Here is a 20,608-nt window from a genome sequence, read left to right as displayed (position 1 = left end):
ATGAGAAACAGTCTTGTTCCTGATGTTCATTCGCTCTCAACAGAACGACCATCTCCGAATGCAACAGTTATGTGTACCTAGGTCGAGAAGTCAACATGATGAATGACCTGGCACCTGAGTTGCACAGGAGGAAGAGAGCAGCTTGGAACGCCTTCAAAAGCATTGAAGTAATAGCTAAGAGGACAAAGAACCTCCAGCTCCGAGCACATCTCTTTGATTCCACTGTTTTTCCTGCATTAACATACGCCTCAGAGACCTGGACCCTGTGAAAACAGGATGAGAGCACTATTCAGGTCTCTTAAAGAGGAATTGAAAGAGCTATGCTTGGAGTATCACGCTTCACTCAAATGAGAGAAAGAATCCGGAGTTCCGACCTCCGTCAGTGCTCAAGAATCAGGGATGCTGTCTCGTTTGCCAAGGTGTCAAAAATCAGATGAGCTGGACATGTAATGAGATTTAGAGACGACCGCTGGACTGGAGCCATTACCGACTGAATTCCATGGGACGTCAAAAGATCGCGTGGCCGCCCATCTATGAGATGGTCAGACTTCTTCGTCAAGACTCTGAATGATTGGTTTGAGGCTCTTTGTGTTCCTAGAACGAGCAGACGCCATTGGGCTACACTAGCACGCAACAGGGACAAATGGAGACATTACTGGTGCTTGCTCGAGCAAATCAATGAGTAATGGGATATCAAGTGATCATCTTTTCTAGCAGCTACATAGTACTCCATTGTGTAGATGTACGAAAGTTTCTTTAACCAGTCATCTGTTCTCAGGCACTCAGGTTTTTCCAGATTCTAGCTATTGTAAACAGTGCTGCAATGAACAAACAAGTGCAGATGTTGCTTTGACTATAATTTTTTGCCTCTCTGGGATATATTCCCAGGAGTGGTATTGCTGGGTCAAATGGGAGCTCAATTTCTAAATTTTTGAGAATCGTCTATATTGTTTTCCAAAAGGGCTGAACCATTTGGCATTCCCACCAGCAATGAAGGAGGGTCCCTTTCTCACCACATCTGCCCCAACATCGGTTGCTTTTGTTCTTCTGCATGTGGGCCAGTCTCTGAGGTGTGAAATGATATCTCATTGCTGTTTGGATATGCATCTCCCTGATGATTAATGATGTAGAGCACTTTCTCATGTGCTTTTAGCCATTCAGATTTCTTCTTTGAGAAACTTCCTGTTCGTTTCTGTTGATTTCATTGCCCCATTTTTTAATGGGGTTGTTGGTATTTTTTGAGACAGGGGCCATATCCAGCAATTCTAAGGGCTTACTTCTGGCTCTGTGCTCAGGAATCACTCCTGAAAGGGCTGGAGCACCATATGGGTGTTCAGGCTAGGGAAGGAGCTGGGGAGTCAGCCTTGAGCAAGGAAAGTGCCCTAAATACTATAATATCCCTCCAATCTTCACGATATTTTTGACCAAAAAAGTTGTGCGTTCAAATATATCACTGTGTTCACTCATAATAGGATAGGAGCCATAAGTTAAAAAGATGTGTATGTGAGAATGCAAGAAGAGATAAAGCAGGAATGAATTTCAGTTTCTTTCCCAATGGTTTTTATTTTGTGGAGTCGGGGGTGGGCTCCTAAGTGGTGCCACCCTGGCTGGTGGTTCAGTGTAAGGCTCTGAGGATGTGGCATAGCTCAAGTCTGGTGGGCTTGACAATCTATGAATTGTCAAAGGCTGCGTCCAGTCTAAGGGCTGCAACCAGTCCCCAGCTATGCTTAGAAGGCTTGTGGTGCCAATAGTTATCTGGGGTCAGCTGCAAGCGGGACATCCTCAGTCACCCTATTTTGTTTTTCTATGTTTGGACCACACCTGATGGTGCTAAGGGCTTAATCCTGCCTCTGTGATCCAGGATCACTCCTGGTAGTATTTGGGGGACAATATAGAGTGCCAGGGATGATCAGCTGCAGGCAACCTCTCCAGGCTGTGTTTTTCTATGTCGAAGTCAAAATGAATTGGTTGTAGAGCAGAGGAAGAGTGGCTCGTGAAGAAGGCACAGCTGCCAGCTATTCACAGTCTTGCACCCAAACCAGAGAAGCGACCCCAACTCACATCCTCCCCAAACAGTTATTTACTGCCCTAGAGATGAACGTCCTTGGGATCTAAGTGTGACCCCCTGCTCATCCCATGGGAGGGCGGGGAGGTTGGCTGGGGAGGGGGGGGAAACAGGCTAAGTCCTGTGCTGTGTGGGCAGTGCTGGGAGACACCTGTCCCCACTGAAGAGTGGGGGTGCAGAGCTGGGGAGGCAGGAGGTGCAAACGCATGACTATGATCTGAGCTGTGGGAACTAGGCCACCTCCAACATGCTGGCCTCTGCCCTTCCTCATCTTCCAGCTGACAGCTGGGTCTTCCGGGGATGCTGGGGCTTGGGGCCTGCTCCCCCACTTCATACTCGATAAGGAGAGGGCTCACGGTGCTGGAGCAACAGTAAATGGGGAAGGCATTTGCCTTAAACACTGCCGACCTGGGTTAGAGTCCCTGGAATCCCATATGGTCCCCAAAGCACCACCAGTAGTGATTTCGAGTGCAGAGAACCTCGATGTTTGGCCAAATATAAAGGAGAGGGACTCAGTGAAGGCTCTCTGGTCTGTTCTGCTTTCCTGTTTTTCTTTGTTCCCCCATATTCTTTTTTTATGTAGGAGTACTGCTATTTATTCAGCCACTGATTAGCTGATTGGATTGTGCATGAACTCCACCTTACTTTTTTTTCATTTGTTATAATTTTATTTATTGTATCACCGTGAGAGAAGTTACAAAGCTTTCGGGTTTAAGTTTTGGTCATACAATGAAACACTCGTACCTTCACCAGTGCCCATTCTCCACCACCAGAAGCCCCAGTATACCCCCATCCCACACCCTCCCCCTACCTGTGGGGCAGATGATTTCCACATTACTCTCTCTCTCTACTTTGATCACATTCAATATTTTGACACCAGACCCACCATTATTATTTGAGATTTTACCCCAACACTCAGATCTGCTGAAAAGACAATCGTAGACAATTTGTTTTCTATTGCTGGTTATGAATAACATATGATGTCATGTGACTGCAGTAGTGGCCACGCGATTTTGAAATTCTGAACTTTTTTTTCTTTATTTTTTCTTTTTGGGTCACACCCAGCTATTCTCAGGGGTTATTCCTGGCTCTGCACTCAGGAATTACTCCTGGCGGTGCTTGGGGGACCATATGGGATGCCGGGGATCGAACCCAGGTCAGCCGTGTGCAAGGCAAATGCCCTACCCGCTATGCTATTGCTCCGGCCCCTGAAATTCTGAAATTTTAACACTTAAATCTGGAGGGATTTCTGCCAAAACCTGATGGGTTCCGAGATTTGCTCCTGAGTCTCTGGGATCATGGCCATTAAGCAGCTTGATCAGGATCCAGAAAGGCCGTTCTTGGGCGGTGACTTGGGATCTCGGGGTAGGAAGGACAGGACCGGCTCCACTCCCATTCCATGAGGCCCAAAATGTCTCGTCACTGTGGGCCCAAACCTGACTGTCCGATGGCCTCTGGAGGATGACGGCCACCGAGCCGCCAGGGGGAAGCAGGAGGAGGGACGACACCCTTTCCCCCCTGGGGTGGCCCAGCGACAGTAACCTACTGTGGGGTCCAGACACATTTCTGCCAAAAGCCGCTGGGTTTCGAAATTTGTTTCTGAGTCTCTGGGATCATGGCCATTAAGCAGCTTGATCAGGAGTCAGAGAGGCCATTCGTGGGTGATGACTTGGGGTCTCATTGGGGTGGGGAGGACAGGACTGGTTCCACCCCTATCCTGTGAGGCCCAAAATGTCAGGTCACTGCGGGCCCAAACCTGACTGTCCAGTGACCTCTGGAGGATGGCAGCCTCCGGGCAGCCAGAGGGAACAGGCCAAGGCACAAAACCTATTTCCACCTGGGTAGGCCTAGCACCGGTAACCTACTGCAGGGACCGGATGCATTTCTGCCAAAGCCGCTGGGTTTCAAGATTTGTTTCTGAGTCTCTGGGATCATGGCCATTAAGCAGTTCAATCAGAAACCATAGAGGCCATGCCTCCAATTCTGTAGCTGAGCTGGAGGTCATTTGTGGGTGTGTTTCCCATATACCTAACTTTTGGCAGTTTACTTTCTTGGTAAACTTTGCCCAAGTTTTTGGGGTCTGGCCAAAGGCACAACAGCAATTTAGGAGTATCTGGAAGTCTAAAGGTGCCATCAGGCTGCTGATGCACTCGCCTCACAAGTGCAGATTGACCAGCTGGCGGCACCATGCCCCGGTTCCCCCATATTCTTGTTCATTTGTCATTATTTAGGAGGCCACACCGATGGTGCTGGGACGTTGTACTCTGAGATTGCTTCCAGGGCCACAGGGACTAAGATTCCTGTGTGTGAAACTCTACAGCCCTTGGGCCATCTAGGCTTCATGGACGAATCTGCACTGGATTTCTTCAAAAGGGTCCTGTTCCCGTCAGAGACACTTCAGAAGAGGGTCCCCTAACTGTCAACTAGAGGTACCATTGGTAGTCTGTCCCTTATCAGGCCTATGGCCCAGATCACTAATTTCCCCTGGTGGGCATCTGCCCACTTTCCCAGGCAGTGGCCGTGGTGAGAGGAGACTATCTCATCAGCCCACTCTCCCTTCCATCTGCTTCTGCTGGGTAGGATCCCTGTGGGGCCCTAAAGACCAGCAGAACCAGCCCCACCCCACGTCCCCCATTCGATGCCAGAGAAGCCAGACACACACACACACACACACACACACACACACACACACACACTACAGCCCAATCAGGCTTTATTCAGACTCAGGAAGTGAGGAAGGCCCCTGGCAGGGGCACGGGTAGCCAGCTCCAGCTTAACGGTACTTGGAGGTCAGCACGGTGCTCACGGTAGCCAAGAACTTGTCCAGGGAGGCGTGGACGGCGGGAGTGAATTCCTCAGGGTGGTGGCAGGCCAGGGTCACCAGCAGGCAGTGGCTCAGGAGCTGCGGGGAGGGGAGGAGTGGGGTCAGCAGGGAGTGCCGGCCCAGTGACGGGTTCCTGCCACAGGTACCCCCTGAGCTTCTGCCCCGCCCGCACCACCATCCCCCACCCCACCCACAATCCCTGCCCACCAGCCAGCATGACCACCTTGAAGTTGACGAGGCCCACACGCAGCTTGTGAGCGTGCAGGTCGCTCAGCGTGGACAGGGCGCCAGGCAGGTCGTCCAGGTTGCCCACGGCCTTGGTCAGCGCATCAGCCACTTTCTTGCCATGGTCTTTGACCTGGGCGGAGCCGGGTTTCAGGTCAAAGTGGGGGAAGTAGGTCTTGGTGGTGGGGAAAGCCGCGAAGGTCCTGCGAGGAGAACGGAGGGGGGGGGGCGTGAGATGAGCTTGCCCCGGACTGTGCGAGGGGGCCCCAACCCTGGCGTGGTCCTCACCTCTCCAGGGCCTCTGAGCCTTAGTTGCAGGCCTAGCCGCCAACCTTGTCCCATGCGGCCTTGATGTTGATCTTGTCGTGGGAGGAGAGCACCATGGTGGGTTTCTTCTGAGTCAGCCTCGCGACCAGAATGTGCGAGCGGCCGGTGGTGAGAGCGACTTTTATGCTGGGGCGCTCAGGGCGCGCCCTCCTGGGCCCCGCTCATTAGCTGAGGAGCTTGGGGTGGGCGGCTCCTAGGCACCCTGGAATACGGGCTGTGGGTCCATCAGCGCCTTAGGGTCCTCTGGCTCTGCCGTTACTATTATCTCAGCCACACACACTCCTTGCTCGCTCACGTTTGCACTGGCTGCTTTGGGGTGGGGTGGCTCCCGAGTGTGGATAGGTCGAATTGGGATACACGGTTTCTGGGTGAAAAAAGCTCCTTAGCATCAAATCTTGCTTAGCATCAAGAACCCTAATTAGTCCATGTTGACAATCCTCCAAACCTTTCTGCTTCAACAGTGGAAGGTGTCAGCTCCCAGGCATAGGGAGCTGTGGAGTCAGAGGTGAGCTCCCAAGTGGTGCCACCCTGGCTGGTGGTTCAGTGTTAGGCTCTCAGGATGTGGCATAGCTCACATCTGGTGGTCTTGACAATCTGTGGATTGTCAAAGGCTTCATCCAGGGGCTGGAGCGATAGCACAGCAGGTAGGGCGTTTGCCTTGCACGCAGCCGACCCCGGTTCGATTCCCAGCATCCCATATGGTTCCCTGAGCACTGCCAGGAGCAATTCTTGAGTGCATGAGCCAGGAGTAACCCCTGTGCATTGCCAGGTGTGACCCAAAAAGCAAAAAAAAAAAAAAAAGGCTGCGTCCAGTCTAAGGGCTACATCCAGTCCCCAGCTATGCTTAGAAGGCTTGTGGTGCCAATAGTTATCTGGGGTCAGCTGCAAGCGGGACATGCTCCCTCACCCTCTTGTCTTTTTCTATATTTGGACGACACCCGATGGTGCTCAGGGCTTCATCCTGCTCTGTGCTCTGGGATTACTCCTGGTAGTATTCGGGGGACCATATGGAGTGCCAGGGATGGTCAGCTGCGGGCAACCTCTCCAGGCTGTGTTTTTCTATGTCGAAGTGAAAATGAATTGGTTGTAGAGCAGAGGAATAGTGGCTCATGAAGAAGGCACAGCTGCCAGCTATTCAGAGTCTTGCACCCAAACCAGAGGAGTGACCCCAACTCATATTCTCCCCAAACTTTTATTTACTGCCTTAGAGATGAATGTCCTTGGAATCTAAGTGTGAGCCACCTGCTCATCCCGTGGGAGGGGGGAGAGGTGGGCTGGCGGCGGGGGGTGGGGAACGGGCTAGGTCCTGGCATGAGTCTGTACGGGCAATGCTGGGAGACACCTGCCCTCACTGCAGAGTGGGGTACAGAACTGGGGAGGCAGGAGGTCCAGACACACGATTATGATCTGAGCTGTGGGAACTAGGCCACCTCCAACATGCTGGCCTCTGCCCTTCCTCGTCTTCCAGCTGACTGCTGGGTCCCCAGGGAATGCTGGGGCTTGGGACTTGCTCCCCAACTTCATCCTTGATAAGGAGAGGGCTCATGGGGATGGAGCAATAGTAAATGGGGAAGGCACTTGCCTTAAATGCCGCTGACCCGGGTTAGACCCCTGGAATCCCATATGGTCCCCAAAGCACCACCAGTAGTGATTTCGAGTGCAGAGCACCTCGGTGTTTGGCCAAATATAAAGGAGAGGGACTCAGAGAAGGCTCTCTGGTCCGTTCTGCTTTCCTTTTTTCCTTTGTTCCCCATATTCTTGTTCATTTGTAGTTATTTGGGAGGCCACACCAATGGTGCTGGGACTTTGTACTCTGAGATTGCTCATAGGGCCACAGGGACCAAGCTTCTTATGTGTGAAACTCTACAGCCCTTAAGATATCTTGGCTTTGTGGATGAATCTGCACTGGATTGCTTCAAAGGGTCCTGTCTAGTCAGAGAAACTTCAGAAGACGGTGCCCTAATTGTCAACTAGGGGTACCATTGGTAGTCTGTCCCTTCCCAGGGCTATGGCCCAGGTCACTAATTTCTCCTGGTGGGTGTCTGCCCGCTGTTCCCAGGCAGTGAGCATGGTGAGAGGAGACTGTCCCATCAGCCCACTCCCCCTTCCCTCTGCTCCTGCTGGGAAGCATCCCTGTGGGGCCCTGAGGCCGAAGAATTGGACCCACCCCACTCCGCCCATTCGACTCCAGAGAAGCCAGGCACACACATACACACTGCAGCCAAGTAAAGTAAAGGCCCTCCCGTTGATAATCGATTTGCTCGAGCGGGCCCAGTAACGTCTCCATTGGAGACTTTGTTGTTACTGTATCTGGCATATTGAATACGTCACGGGGAGCTTGCCAGGCTCTGCCATGCGGGCGAGATACTCTCGGTAGCTTGCCGGGCTCTCTGAGAGGGGCGGAGGAATCGAACTCGGGTCGGCCATGTTGGCTGCGTGCAAGGCAAACGCCCTACCGCTGTGCTATCGCTCCAGCCCAATCAGGCTTTATTCAGACTCAGGAAGTGAGGGAGGCCCCCGGCAGGGGCACGGGTAGCTGGCTCCAGCTTAACGGTACTTGGAGGTCAGCACGGTGCTCACGGTGGCCAAGAACTTGTCAAGGGAGGCGTGGACAGAGGGAGTGAATTCCTCAGGGTGGTGGCAGGCCAGGGTCACCAGCAGGCAGTGGCTCAGGAGCTGCGGGGAGGGGAGGAGTGGGGTCAGCAGGGAGTGCCAGCCCAGCCCTGGGTCCCTGCCTCTGGTACCCCTGGTGCTTCTGCTCCGCCCGCACCACCATCCCACAGTCCCCCCACCCTTCCGGCCAGCATACCCACCTTGAAGTTGACAGGGTCCACACGCAGCTTGTGAGCGTGTAGGTCACTCAGCTCAGACAGGGCGCCAGGCAGGTCGTCCAGATTGCCCACGGCCTTGGTTAGTGCATCAGCCACCCTCTTGCCATGGTCTTTGACCTGGGCGGAGCCGAGTATCAGGTTGAAGTGGATGAAGTAGGTCTTGGTGGTGGGGAAAGCCGCGAAGGTCCTGCGGGGAGAACAGGGGAGGTGGGTGGGTGAGATGAGCCGGCCGCGGACTGTGCGAGGGGGCCCCCACCCTGGCGGGGTCTTCACCTCTCCAGGGCCTCTGCACAATAGTTGCCGGCCTGGCCACCGACCTTGTCCCAGGTGGCCTTGATGTTGATCTTGTCGTGGGAGGAGAGCACCATGGTGGGTTTCTTCTGAGTCAGCCTCGCGACCAGAATGTGCGAGCGGCCGGCGGTGAGAGCGACTTTTATGCTGGGGCGCTCAGGGCGCGCCCTCCTGGGCCCCGCTCATTAGCTGAGGAGCTTGGGGTGGGCGGCTCCTAGGCACCCTGGAATACGGGCTGTGGGTCCATCAGCGCCTTAGGGTCCTCTGGCTCTGCCGTTACTATTATCTCAGCCACACACACTCCTAGCTCGCTCGCGTTTGCACTGGCTGCTTTGGGGCGGGGTGGCTCCCGAGTGTGGATAGGTAGAATTGGGATACACGGTTTTTAGGTGAAAAAAGCTCCTTAGCATCGAATCTTGCTTGGCAGCAAGAACCCTAACTAGTCCATGTTGACAATCCTCCAAACCTTCCTGTTTCAACTGTCGGAGGTGTCAGCTCCCAGGCATAGCTTGTGGCGTTGGGGGTGTCTCCCAAGTGGTGTCACTCTGGCTGGTGGTTCAGTGTAAGGCTCTTAGGATATGGTACAGCTCAAGCTGGTGGTCTTGACAATCTATGGATTGTCAAAGGCTGCGTCCAGTCTAAAGGCTGCATCCAGTCCCCAGCTATGCTTCGGGGGCTTGTGGTGCCAATTGTTATCTGGGGTCAGCTGCAAGCAGGACATGCGCCCTAACCCTCTTGTGTTTTTCTATGTTTGGACCACACCCGATGGTGCTCAGGGCTTCATCATGCCTCTGTGTTCCGGGATTACTCCTGGTAGTATTCGGGGGACCATAAGGAGTGCCGGTGATGTTCAGCTGCGGGCAACCTCTCCAGGCTGTGTTTTTCTATGTCGAAGTAAAAGTGAATTGGTTGTAGAGCAGAGGAATAGTGGCTCATGAAGAAGGCACAGCTGCCAGCTATTCAGAGTCTTGCACCCAAACCAGAGGAGGGACCCCCAACTCATATCCATCCCAAACAGTTATTTTGGGGAGCAATCTCAGAGTACAAAGTCCCTGGAGATGAATGTTTTTGGGATCTATCCAACTGCTCATTCCATGGCAGGGAGGAGAGGTTGGGCGGGTACGAGCTAGATCCTGGCATGAGTCTGTGCGGGCAGTGCTGGGAGAAACCTGCCCTCACTGCAGAGTGGGGTGCAGAGCGGGGGAGGCAGGAGGTCCAGACACACGATTATGATCTGTGCTGTTGCAACTAGGCCACCTCCAACAAGCTGGCCTCTGCCCTTCCTCATCTTCCAGCTGACAGCTGGGTCCTCAGGGCATGCTGGGGCTTGGGGCCTGCTCCCCCACTTCATCCTCGATAAGGAGAGGGCTTATAGGGTTCAGCAATGGTAAATGGGGAAGGCATTTGCCTTAAACGGTGCCGACCCAGGTTAGATCCCTGGAATTCCATATGATCCCCAAATCACCACCAGTAGTGATTCTGAGTGCAGAAATAGGAGTAACCCTGAGCATTTTGGGGCTTGGCCAAATATAAAGGGGAGGGACTCAGAGAAGGCTCTGTGGTCTGTTCTGCTTTCCTGTTTTCCTTTCTCCCCCAATATTCTTGTTCATTTGTGGTTATTTGGGAAGCCATACAGATGGTGCTGGGACTTTGTACTCTGAGATTGCTCCTATGGTCAAAGGGACCAAGCTTCCTTCATGTGAAACTTTCCAGCCCTTGGGCCATTTCTGCTTCGTGGATGAATCTGCACTGGATTGCTTCAAAGGGTCCTGTTCTAGTCAGAGAAACTTCAGAAGAGGGTCACCTAACTGTCAACTAGAGTTACCATTGGTAGTCTGTCCCTTCCCAGGGCTACGGCCCAGGTCACTAATTTCTCGTGGTGTAATTTCTCCTGGTGGGTGTCTGCCCATTGTTCCCAGGCAGTGGGCGTGGGGAGAGGAGACTGTCTGATCTGCCCATTCCCTGGTCCCTCTGCTCCTGCTGGGAAGGATCTCTGTGGTGCCCTAGAGGCCGGCAGTAAGGGACCACCCCACGCCTACCCCTCCCACCCACCCCCACCGTTCGAGCCCAGAGAAGCCAAGCACACACAAACACACTGCAGCCAAATCAGGCTTTATTCAGACTCAGGAAGTGAGGGAGGCCCCCGGCAGGGGCACGATAGCCGGCTCCAGCTTAACGGTACTTGGAGGTCAGCACGGTGCTCACGGAGGCCAAGAACTTGTCCAGGGAGGCGTGGACGGCGGGAGTGAATTCCTCAGGGTGGTGGCTGGCCAGGGTCACCAGCAGGCAGTGGCTCAGGAGCTGCGGGGAGGGGAGGAGTGGGGTCAGTGGGGGAGTGCAGGCCCAGCGCCGGGTCCCTGCCTCTGGTAGCCCCTGTGCTTCTGTCCTGCCCACACCACCAATCCCCACCCCCCCCCCCCCCGAGGCCAGCACGCCCACCTTGAAGTTGACGGGGTCCACACGCAGCTTGTGAGCATGCAGGTCGCTCAGTGCGGACAGCGCACCGGGCAGGTCCTCCAGGTTGCCCACGGCCTTGGTCAGCGCATCAGCCACCTTCTTGCCATGGTCTTTGACCTGGGCAGAGCCGGGTCTCAGGTCGAAGTGGGGGAAGTAGGTCTTGGTGGTGGGGAAAGCCGCGAAGGTTCTGCAGGGAGAACAGGGTGGGCGGGTGGGTGAGATGGGCTGGCCCAAGCTGGTGAGGTGGCGCCTGGCCGGGGGGCCCACCCTGCCGGGGTCCTCACCTCTCCAGGGCCTCTGCACCGTATTTGCCGGCCTGGCCGCCGACCTTGTCCCAGGCGGCCTTGATGTTGATCTTGTCGTGGGAGGAGAGCACCATGGTGGGTTTCTTCTGAGTCAGCCTCGCGACCAGAATGTGCGAGCGGCCGGCGGTGAGAGCGACTTTTATGCTGGGGCACTCAGGGCGCGCCCTCCTGGGCCCCGCTCATTAGCTGAGGAGCTTGGGGTGGGCGGCTCCTAGGCACCCTGGAATACGGGCTGTGGGTCCATCAGCGCCTTAGGGTCCTCTGGCTCTGCCGTTACTATTATCTCAGCCTCACACACTCCTTGCTTGCTCGCATTTGAACTGGCTGCTTTGGGGCGGGGTGGCTCCCGAGTGTGGATAGGTAGAATTGGGATACACGGTTTTGAGGCGAAAAAAGCTCCTTCTCTTCGAATCTTTCTTAGCATCAAGAACCCTAACTAGTCCATGTTGACAATCCTCCAAACCTTTCTGCTTCGACAGTGGGAGGTGTCAGCTCCCAGGCATAGCCTGTAGTGTCCGAGGTGGGCTCCCAAGTGGTGTCACCCTGGCTGGTGGTTCAGTGTGAGGCTCTCAGGATGTGGCATAGCTCAAGTCTGGTGGGCTTGACAATCTATGGATTGGAATAGGCTGCGTCCAGTCTATGGGCTACATCCAGTCCCCAGCTATGCTTAGGGAGCTTGTGGTTCCAATAGTTATCTGGGGTCAGCTGCAAGCGGGACATGCTCCCTCACCCTCTTGTGTTTTTCTATGTTTGGGCCACACCCGATGTGCTCAGGGCTAATCCTGCCTCTATACTCTGGGATCACTCCTGGTAGTGTTCGGGGGACCATATGGAGTGCCAGGGATGGTCAGCTGCGGGCAACCTCTCCAGCCTGTTTTCCTATTTCGAATAAAAATTAATTGGTTGTAGAGCAGAGGAAGAGTGGCTCATAGGAAAGCATAGCTGCCAGCTATTCAGAGTCTTGCACCCAAACCAGAGGAGCGACCCTAACTCACATGCTCCCCAAACAGTTATTTATTGCCCTGGAGATGAATGTCCTTAGGATCTAAGTATGAGCCACCTGTTCATCCCAAGGTAGGGAGGAGACGTTGGGCGGAGCGTGGCTGTGGGGTGGGGAACGGGCTAGGTCCTGGCATGAGTCTGTGCGGGCAGTGCTGGCAGACACCTGCCCCCCACTGCAGAGTGGGGTACAGAGCGGGGGAGGCAGGAGGTCCAGACACACTGGATCTGTGCTGTTGCAACTAGGCCACCTCCAACAAGCTTGCCTCTGCCCTTCCTCATCTTCCAGCTGACTGCTGGGATCCCAGGGGATTCTGGGGCTTGGGGCCTGCTCCCCCACTTCATCCTTGATAAGGAGAAGGCTCATAGGGCTGGAGCAGTAGTAAATTGGGAAGGAACTTGCCTAACACACCGCCGACCTGGGTTAGATCCCTGGAATCCCATATGGTCCCCAAAGCACCACCACTAGTGATTCTGAGTGCAGAAAGAGGAGTAACCCCGAGCACTTTGGGGTTTGTCCAGATATAAGAGGAGAGGGACTCAGAGAAGTCTCTCTGGTCTGTTTTCCTTTGTTCCCCAATATTCTTGTTCATTTGTGGTTATTTGGGAGGCCACACCGATGGTGCTGGGACATTGTACTCTGAGATTGCTTCTAGGGCCACAGGGACCAAGCTTCCTGCGTGTGAAACTTTCCAGCCCTTAGGCCATTTCTGCTTCGTGGATGAATCTGCACTGGATTGCTTCAAAGGGTCCTGTTCTAGTCAGAGAAACTTCAGAAGAGGGTCCCCTAACTGTCAACTAGAGTTACCATTGGTAGTCTGTCCCTTCCCAGGGCTACGGCCCAGGTCTCTAATTTCTCCTGGTGGGTGTCTGCCCATTGTTCCCAGGCAGTGGGCGTGGGGAGAGGAGACTGTCTGATCTGCCCATTCCCTGGTCCCTCTGCTCCTGCTGGGAAGGATCCCTGTGGTGCCCTAGAGGCCGGCAGTAAGGGACCACCCCACGCCTACCCCTCCCACCCACCCCCACCGTTCGAGCCCAGAGAAGCCAAGCACACACAAACACACTGCAGCCAAATCAGGCTTTATTCAGACTCAGGAAGTGAGGGAGGCCCCCGGCAGGGGCACGATAGCCGGCTCCAGCTTAACGGTACTTGGAGGTCAGCACGGTGCTCACGGAGGCCAAGAACTTGTCCAGGGAGGCGTGGACGGCGGGAGTGAATTCCTCAGGGTGGTGGCTGGCCAGGGTCACCAGCAGGCAGTGGCTCAGGAGCTGCGGGGAGGGGAGGAGTGGGGTCAGTGGGGGAGTGCAGGCCCAGCGCCGGGTCCCTGCCTCTGGTAGCCCCTGTGCTTCTGTCCTGCCCACACCACCAATCCCCACCCCCCCCCCCCCCCGAGGCCAGCACGCCCACCTTGAAGTTGACGGGGTCCACACGCAGCTTGTGAGCATGCAGGTCGCTCAGTGCGGACAGCGCACCGGGCAGGTCCTCCAGGTTGCCCACGGCCTTGGTCAGCGCATCAGCCACCTTCTTGCCATGGTCTTTGACCTGGGCAGAGCCGGGTCTCAGGTCGAAGTGGGGGAAGTAGGTCTTGGTGGTGGGGAAAGCCGCGAAGGTTCTGCAGGGAGAACAGGGTGGGCGGGTGGGTGAGATGGGCTGGCCCAAGCTGGTGAGGTGGCGCCTGGCCGGGGGGCCCACCCTGCCGGGGTCCTCACCTCTCCAGGGCCTCTGCACCGTATTTGCCGGCCTGGCCGCCGACCTTGTCCCAGGCGGCCTTGATGTTGATCTTGTCGTGGGAGGAGAGCACCATGGTGGGTTTCTTCTGAGTCAGCCTCGCGACCAGAATGTGCGAGCGGCCGGCGGTGAGAGCGACTTTTATGCTGGGGCACTCAGGGCGCGCCCTCCTGGGCCCCGCTCATTAGCTGAGGAGCTTGGGGTGGGCGGCTCCTAGGCACCCTGGAATACGGGCTGTGGGTCCATCAGCGCCTTAGGGTCCTCTGGCTCTGCCGTTACTATTATCTCAGCCTCACACACTCCTTGCTTGCTCGCATTTGAACTGGCTGCTTTGGGGCGGGGTGGCTCCCGAGTGTGGATAGGTAGAATTGGGATACACGGTTTTGAGGCGAAAAAAGCTCCTTCTCTTCGAATCTTTCTTAGCATCAAGAACCCTAACTAGTCCATGTTGACAATCCTCCAAACCTTTCTGCTTCGACAGTGGGAGGTGTCAGCTCCCAGGCATAGCCTGTAGTGTCCGAGGTGGGCTCCCAAGTGGTGTCACCCTGGCTGGTGGTTCAGTGTGAGGCTCTCAGGATGTGGCATAGCTCAAGTCTGGTGGGCTTGACAATCTATGGATTGGAATAGGCTGCGTCCAGTCTATGGGCTACATCCAGTCCCCAGCTATGCTTAGGGAGCTTGTGGTTCCAATAGTTATCTGGGGTCAGCTGCAAGCGGGACATGCTCCCTCACCCTCTTGTGTTTTTCTATGTTTGGGCCACACCCGATGTGCTCAGGGCTAATCCTGCCTCTATACTCTGGGATCACTCCTGGTAGTGTTCGGGGGACCATATGGAGTGCCAGGGATGGTCAGCTGCGGGCAACCTCTCCAGCCTGTTTTCCTATTTCGAATAAAAATTAATTGGTTGTAGAGCAGAGGAAGAGTGGCTCATAGGAAAGCATAGCTGCCAGCTATTCAGAGTCTTGCACCCAAACCAGAGGAGCGACCCTAACTCACATGCTCCCCAAACAGTTATTTATTGCCCTGGAGATGAATGTCCTTAGGATCTAAGTATGAGCCACCTGTTCATCCCAAGGTAGGGAGGAGACGTTGGGCGGAGCGTGGCTGTGGGGTGGGGAACGGGCTAGGTCCTGGCATGAGTCTGTGCGGGCAGTGCTGGCAGACACCTGCCCCCCACTGCAGAGTGGGGTACAGAGCGGGGGAGGCAGGAGGTCCAGACACACTGGATCTGTGCTGTTGCAACTAGGCCACCTCCAACAAGCTTGCCTCTGCCCTTCCTCATCTTCCAGCTGACTGCTGGGATCCCAGGGGATTCTGGGGCTTGGGGCCTGCTCCCCCACTTCATCCTTGATAAGGAGAAGGCTCATAGGGCTGGAGCAGTAGTAAATTGGGAAGGAACTTGCCTAACACACCGCCGACCTGGGTTAGATCCCTGGAATCCCATATGGTCCCCAAAGCACCACCACTAGTGATTCTGAGTGCAGAAAGAGGAGTAACCCCGAGCACTTTGGGGTTTGTCCAGATATAAGAGGAGAGGGACTCAGAGAAGTCTCTCTGGTCTGTTTTCCTTTGTTCCCCAATATTCTTGTTCATTTGTGGTTATTTGGGAGGCCACACCGATGGTGCTGGGACATTGTACTCTGAGATTGCTTCTAGGGCCACAGGGACCAAGCTTCCTGCGTGTGAAACTTTCCAGCCCTTAGGCCATTTCTGCTTCGTGGATGAATCTGCACTGGATTGCTTCAAAGGGTCCTGTTCTAGTCAGAGAAACTTCAGAAGAGGGTCCCCTAACTGTCAACTAGAGTTACCATTGGTAGTCTGTCCCTTCCCAGGGCTACGGCCCAGGTCTCTAATTTCTCCTGGTGGGTGTCTGCCCATTGTTCCCAGGCAGTGGGCGTGGGGAGAGGAGACTGTCTGATCTGCCCATTCCCTGGTCCCTCTGCTCCTGCTGGGAAGGATCCCTGTGGTGCCCTAGAGGCCGGCAGTAAGGGACCACCCCACGCCCCCCCTACCCCCCCCACCGTTCGAGCTCAGAGAAGCCAAGCACACACAAACACACTGCAGCCAAATCAGGCTTTATTCAGACTCAGGAAGTGAGGGAGGCCCCCGGCAGGGGCACGATAGCCGGCTCCAGCTTAACGGTACTTGGAGGTCAGCACGGTGCTCACGGAGGCCAAGAACTTGTCCAGGGACGCGTGGACGGCGGGAGTGAATTCCTCAGGGTGGTGGCTGGCCAGGGTCACCAGCAGGCAGTGGCTCAGGAGCTGCGGGGAGGGGAGGAGTGGGGTCAGTGGGGGAGTGCAGGCCCAGTGCCGGGTCCCTTCCTCTGGTAGCCCCTGTGCTTCTGTCCTGCCCACACCACCAATCCCCCCCACCCCCACCAGGCCAGCACACCCACCTTGAAGTTGACAGGGTCCACACGCAGCTTGTGAGCGTGCAGGTCACTCAGCGCGGACAGCGCACCGGGCAGGTCGTCCAGGTTGCCCACGGCCTTGGTCAGCGCATCAGCCACCTTCTTGCCATGGTCTTTGACCTGGGTGGAGCCGGGTCTCAGGTCGAAGTGGGGAAAGTAGGTCTTGGTGGTGGGGAAAGCCGCGAAGGTTCTGCAGGGAGAACAGGGTGGGCGGGAGGGTGAGATGGGCTGGCCCAAGGTGGTGAGGTGGCGCCTGGCCTGGGGGCCCACCCGTTGGAGTCCTTACCTCTCCAGGGCCTCTGCACCGTATTTGCCGGCCTGGCCGCCGACCTTGTCCCAGGCGGCCTTGATGTTGATCTTGTCGTGGGAGGAGAGCACCATGGTGGGTTTCTTCTGAGTCAGCCTCGCGACCAGAATGTGCGAGCTGCCAGCGGTGAGAGCGACTTTTATGCTGGGGCGCTCAGGGCGCGCCCTCCTGGGCCCCGCTCATTAGCTGAGGAGCTTGGGGTGGGCGGCTCCTAGGCACCCTGGAATACGGGCTGTGGGTCCATCAGCGCCTTAGGGTCCTCTGGCTCTGCCGTTACTATTATCTCAGCCGCACACACTCCTTGCTCGCTCGCGTTTGCGCTGGCTGCTTTGGGGCGGGGTGGCTCCCGAGTGTGGATAGGTCGAATTGGGATACACGGTTTTGAGGCGAAAAAAGCTCCTTCGCTTCGAATCTTGCTTAGCATCAAGAACCCTAACTAGTCCATGTTGACAATCCTCCAAACCTTTCTGCTTCGACAGTGGGAGGTGTCAGCTCCCAGGCATAGCCTGTAGAGTCAAAGGTGGGCTCCCAAGTGGTGTCACCCTGGCTGGTGGTTCAGTGTGAGGCTCTCGGAATGTGGCATAGCTCACGTCTGGTGGGCTTGACAATCTATGGATTGTCAAAGGCTGCGTCCAGTCTAAGGGCTGCATCCAGTCCCCAGTTATGCTCAAGGAGCTTGTGGTGCCAATAGTTAACTGGCGTCAGCTGCAAGCAGGACATGCTCCCTCACCCTCTTGTGTTTTTCTATATTTGGGCCGCACCCGATGGTGCTCACGGATAATCCGGCCTCTATGCTCCCGGATCACTCCTGGTAGTATTCAGGGAACCATATGGAGTGCCAGGGATGGTCAGCTGCGGGCAACCTCTCCTGCTTGTGTTTTTCTATTTCGAAGTAAAATGAATTGGTTGTAGAGCAGAGGAATAGTAGCTCGTGAAGAAGGCACAGCTGCCAGGTATTCAGGGTCGTGTACCCAAACCAGAGGAGTGACCCCCAACTCACATCCTCCCCAAACATTGATTTACTGCCCTGGAGATGAATGCCCTTGGGATCTAAATGTGACCCCCTGCTCATCCCATGGAAGGGCGGGGAGGTTGGCTGGGGGAAAAACGGGCTAGGCTCTGTCATGAGTCTGTGTAGGCAGTGCTGGGAGGTACCTACCCCCACTGCAGAATGGGGGTGCAGATCTGGGGAGGCAGGAGGTGCAGACACAGGGTTATGATCTGAGCTGTGGGAACTAGGCCGCCTCCACAAGCTGGCCTCTGCCCTTCCTCATCTTCCAGCTGACAGCTGGGTCCCCAGGGGATGCTGGGGTTGGGGCCTGCTCCCCACTTCATTCTCGATAAGGAGAGGGCTCATGGGAGTGGAGCAATAGTAAATGGGGAAGGCACTTGCCTTTAACGCCACTGACCCGAGTAAGATCCCTGGAATCCCATATGATCCCCCAAGCACCAGCAGTAGTGAGTCCTAGTGCAGAAACAGGAGTAACCCCGAGCACTCTGGGGTTTGGCCAAATATAAAAAGAGATGGACTCAGAGAAGGCTCTCTGGTCTGTTCTGCTTTCCTGTTTTCCTTTCTTCCCCAATATTCTTGTTCATTTGTGGTTATTCAGGAGGCCACACCGATGGTGCTGGGACTTTGTACTCTGAGATTGCTCCTAGGGCCACAGGGACCCAACTTCCTGAGTGTGAAACTTTCCAGCCCTTGGGCCATTTCTGCTTCGTGGATGAATCTGCACTGGATTGCTTCAAAGGGTCCTGTTCTAGTCAGAGAAACTTCAGAAGAGGGTCCCCTAACTGTCAACTAGAGTTACCATTGGTAGTCTGTCCCTTCCCAGGGCTACGGCCCAGGTCACTAATTTCTCCTGGTGGGTGTCTGCCCGCTGTTCCCAGGCAATGGGCGTGGTGAGAGGAGACTGTCTGATCTGCCCACTCCCTCTTCCCTCTGCTCCTGCTAGGAAGGATCCCTGTGGTACCCTAGAGGCTGGCAGTAAGGCACCACTACACGCCCACCCCCCCACCCCCCACTGTTCAACCCCAGAGAAGCCAGGCACACATATTGCAGCTGAATCAGGTTTTATTCAGACTCAGGAAGTGAGGGAGGCCCCGGCAGGGGCACGGGTTGCTGGCTCCAGCTTAACGGTACTTGGAGGTCAGCACGGTGCTCACGGAGGCCAAGAACTTGTCCAGGGAGGCGTGGACGGCGGGAGTGAATTCCTCAGGGTGGTGGCAGGCCAGGGTCACCAGCAGGCAGTGGCTCAGGAGCTGCGGGGAGGGGAGGAGTGGGGTCAGCGGGAAGTGCAGGCCCAGGGCCTGGTTCCTGCCTCTGGTAAGCCCTGTGCTTCTTCCTGGCCTGCACCACCATTCCCCGCCCCTCCCCCCACCAGGCCAGCACACCCACCTTGAAGTTGACGGGGTCCACACGCAGCTTGTGAGCGTGCAGGTCGCTCAGCGCGGACAGCGCACCGGGCAGGTCGTCCAGGTTGCCCACGGCCTTGGTCAGCGCATCAGCCACCTTCTTGCCATGGTCTTTGACCTGGGCGGAGCCGGGTCTCAGGTCGAAGTGGGGGAAGTAGGTCTTGGTGGTGGGGAAAGCCGCAAAGGCCCTTGGGGAGAGAACAGCAGCGCCGGTGAGTGAGATGTGCCAGCCCAAGTTGGTGGTGTGTGGGGGGGGTCACCCCGGTGGGGTCCTCACCTCTCCAGGGCCTCTGCGCCGTAGTTGCCAGCCTGGCCACCGACCTTGTCCCAGGCGGCCTTGATGTTGATCTTGTCGTGGGAGGAGAGCACCATGGTGGGTTTCTTCTGAGTCTACTTAGCGACCAGAATGTATGAGAGGTGGTGAGAGCGGCTTTTATGCGAGGCGCCAGGGGCGCGCCCTCTCGGGCCGCGCTCATTTGCTGGAGGAGCTCGGGGTGGGCGGCTCCTAGTCATTCTGGAATTTGGGCTGTGGGTCCATCAGTGCATTAGGGTCCTCTGGCTCTGCCGTTACTATTATCTCAGCCGCACACACTCCTCACTCGTGTTTGCTCTGGCTGCTTTGGGGGCAGGGTGTGTATAGGTAGAATTGGGATACACGGTTTTGAAGTGAAAAAATATCCTTAGCATTGAAGCTTGCTTAGGATCAAGAACCCTAAATAGTTTATTTTTTTATTTTTTTTTTATTTTATTTATTTATTGAATCACTGTGGGAAAGGTTACAAAGCTTTCAGGTTTATGTCTCAGTCATGCAAATATCAAACACATTTCCCTTTACCAATACTTATTTTTTACTATGAAGAACCCCAATAAAACCCCACCCCCCACCCCTCCCCGTCCCTGTGAGGCAGATGAATTCTAGTTAACACTCTATCTGCTTTGATTAGATTCATTGTTCCAATAAAAAATTCACCACTATTATTTAGAGTTTACCCCCCCCCCAAATCAGACATGCTGAAAAAGCATTGTGAAGTGATTTGCTTTCTACAGCTGGAACCCTAAATAGTTTATGTTGACAATCGTCCAAACCTTTCTACTTCAACAGCTGGAAGTGTCAGCTCCCAGGGATAGCGTGCAAGGATTTCAGAAAGCAGGCCAGGAAGCCTGGCATTTGTTCTGGCTCACAACCATTCTCTGAGATCTTCCGCAAGCGCCCAACATATTGGATTGTCAGTCTAGAATTCCCCTCATTTCAAGTTCAGGAGCTTCCAGCTCTCCTCATTATCGTCCCAGCCCTGTTCTCCTCTTCCACGAAGGTTTGGAGTTTCTGACAAGATTCGTGTCTATGGTGCAGGAGTGATAGTACAGCAGGGATGCTTTTGCCTTGCATTTGACTGACCAGTTTAAATCCTTGGCATCTCA

At 55.2% G+C, this 20,608-nt stretch overlaps 6 protein-coding genes across 6 annotated transcripts; all 6 read right to left on the bottom strand.

The window, feature by feature from the left end:
- Nucleotides 1–4,763: 4,763 nt before the first annotated feature.
- On the bottom strand, nt 4,764–5,512 carry LOC130043016 (hemoglobin subunit alpha-like). Its single transcript, XM_056135322.1, is given in 3 exon segments — nt 4,764–4,967; nt 5,113–5,317; nt 5,403–5,512. Coding segments are annotated over 3 exon segments (429 nt in total). The 5' UTR covers nt 5,498–5,512; the 3' UTR covers nt 4,764–4,838.
- Nucleotides 5,513–7,916: 2,404 nt separating this feature from the next.
- On the bottom strand, nt 7,917–8,653 carry LOC130043012 (hemoglobin subunit alpha-like). Its single transcript, XM_056135318.1, has 3 exons — nt 8,546–8,653; nt 8,255–8,459; nt 7,917–8,117 (listed from the first exon to the last, which is right to left on the bottom strand). Exons 1-3 carry the CDS (start codon nt 8,638–8,640, stop codon nt 7,989–7,991), a joined length of 429 nt encoding a protein of 142 aa, XP_055991293.1. The 5' UTR covers nt 8,641–8,653; the 3' UTR covers nt 7,917–7,988.
- Nucleotides 8,654–10,659: 2,006 nt separating this feature from the next.
- On the bottom strand, nt 10,660–11,414 carry LOC130043010 (hemoglobin subunit alpha-like). The gene is made up of 3 exons (XM_056135315.1): nt 11,305–11,414; nt 11,003–11,207; nt 10,660–10,864 (listed from the first exon to the last, which is right to left on the bottom strand). The coding sequence occupies exons 1-3, from the start codon at nt 11,397–11,399 to the stop codon at nt 10,736–10,738; spliced, it is 429 nt and encodes a 142-aa protein (XP_055991290.1). The 5' UTR covers nt 11,400–11,414; the 3' UTR covers nt 10,660–10,735.
- A 1,974-nt stretch (nt 11,415–13,388) lies between these two features.
- On the bottom strand, nt 13,389–14,144 carry LOC130043011 (hemoglobin subunit alpha-like). The gene is made up of 3 exons (XM_056135316.1): nt 14,035–14,144; nt 13,733–13,937; nt 13,389–13,593 (listed from the first exon to the last, which is right to left on the bottom strand). The coding sequence occupies exons 1-3, from the start codon at nt 14,127–14,129 to the stop codon at nt 13,465–13,467; spliced, it is 429 nt and encodes a 142-aa protein (XP_055991291.1). The 5' UTR covers nt 14,130–14,144; the 3' UTR covers nt 13,389–13,464.
- Nucleotides 14,145–16,113: 1,969 nt separating this feature from the next.
- On the bottom strand, nt 16,114–16,870 carry LOC130043006 (hemoglobin subunit alpha-like). The gene is made up of 3 exons (XM_056135312.1): nt 16,754–16,870; nt 16,453–16,657; nt 16,114–16,318 (listed from the first exon to the last, which is right to left on the bottom strand). The coding sequence occupies exons 1-3, from the start codon at nt 16,846–16,848 to the stop codon at nt 16,190–16,192; spliced, it is 429 nt and encodes a 142-aa protein (XP_055991287.1). The 5' UTR covers nt 16,849–16,870; the 3' UTR covers nt 16,114–16,189.
- Nucleotides 16,871–18,848: 1,978 nt separating this feature from the next.
- LOC130043007 (hemoglobin subunit alpha-like) lies at nt 18,849–19,589 on the bottom strand. Its single transcript, XM_056135313.1, has 3 exons — nt 19,467–19,589; nt 19,173–19,377; nt 18,849–19,036 (listed from the first exon to the last, which is right to left on the bottom strand). The coding sequence occupies exons 1-3, from the start codon at nt 19,559–19,561 to the stop codon at nt 18,908–18,910; spliced, it is 429 nt and encodes a 142-aa protein (XP_055991288.1). The 5' UTR covers nt 19,562–19,589; the 3' UTR covers nt 18,849–18,907.
- Between the last annotated feature and the right edge of the window lie 1,019 nt (nt 19,590–20,608).

The sequence above is a fragment of the Sorex fumeus genome, unplaced genomic scaffold (assembly GCF_029834395.1).
Source record: "Sorex fumeus unplaced genomic scaffold, SorFum_2.1 ptg000110l, whole genome shotgun sequence".
Taxonomy (NCBI): Eukaryota; Metazoa; Chordata; class Mammalia; order Eulipotyphla; family Soricidae; genus Sorex; species Sorex fumeus.
Note: the sequence above shows the minus strand (reverse complement) of the source record. Positions and strands in the feature narration are given on the sequence as shown.

Bases quoted from the DNA above. Each gene is read 5' to 3' on its own strand.
- LOC130043012 (XM_056135318.1), bottom strand. From the start codon at position 8,640: ATGGTGCTCTCCTCCCACGACAAGATCAACATCAAGGCCACCTGGGAC. The intron at 8,460-8,545 runs GTGAAGACCCCG...TTCTCCCCGCAG, and splicing joins TGTGCAGAGGCCCTGGAGAG to GACCTTCGCGGCTTTCCCCA. The intron at 8,118-8,254 runs GTGGGTATGCTG...CCCTCCCCGCAG, and splicing joins TGGACCCTGTCAACTTCAAG to CTCCTGAGCCACTGCCTGCT.
- LOC130043010 (XM_056135315.1), bottom strand. From the start codon at position 11,399: ATGGTGCTCTCCTCCCACGACAAGATCAACATCAAGGCCGCCTGGGAC. The intron at 11,208-11,304 runs GTGAGGACCCCG...TTCTCCCTGCAG, and splicing joins GGTGCAGAGGCCCTGGAGAG to AACCTTCGCGGCTTTCCCCA. The intron at 10,865-11,002 runs GTGGGCGTGCTG...CCCTCCCCGCAG, and splicing joins TGGACCCCGTCAACTTCAAG to CTCCTGAGCCACTGCCTGCT.
- LOC130043011 (XM_056135316.1), bottom strand. From the start codon at position 14,129: ATGGTGCTCTCCTCCCACGACAAGATCAACATCAAGGCCGCCTGGGAC. The intron at 13,938-14,034 runs GTGAGGACCCCG...TTCTCCCTGCAG, and splicing joins GGTGCAGAGGCCCTGGAGAG to AACCTTCGCGGCTTTCCCCA. The intron at 13,594-13,732 runs GTGGGCGTGCTG...CCCTCCCCGCAG, and splicing joins TGGACCCCGTCAACTTCAAG to CTCCTGAGCCACTGCCTGCT.
- LOC130043006 (XM_056135312.1), bottom strand. From the start codon at position 16,848: ATGGTGCTCTCCTCCCACGACAAGATCAACATCAAGGCCGCCTGGGAC. The intron at 16,658-16,753 runs GTAAGGACTCCA...TTCTCCCTGCAG, and splicing joins GGTGCAGAGGCCCTGGAGAG to AACCTTCGCGGCTTTCCCCA. The intron at 16,319-16,452 runs GTGGGTGTGCTG...CCCTCCCCGCAG, and splicing joins TGGACCCTGTCAACTTCAAG to CTCCTGAGCCACTGCCTGCT.
- LOC130043007 (XM_056135313.1), bottom strand. From the start codon at position 19,561: ATGGTGCTCTCCTCCCACGACAAGATCAACATCAAGGCCGCCTGGGAC. The intron at 19,378-19,466 runs GTGAGGACCCCA...TCTCTCCCCAAG, and splicing joins GGCGCAGAGGCCCTGGAGAG to GGCCTTTGCGGCTTTCCCCA. The intron at 19,037-19,172 runs GTGGGTGTGCTG...CCCTCCCCGCAG, and splicing joins TGGACCCCGTCAACTTCAAG to CTCCTGAGCCACTGCCTGCT.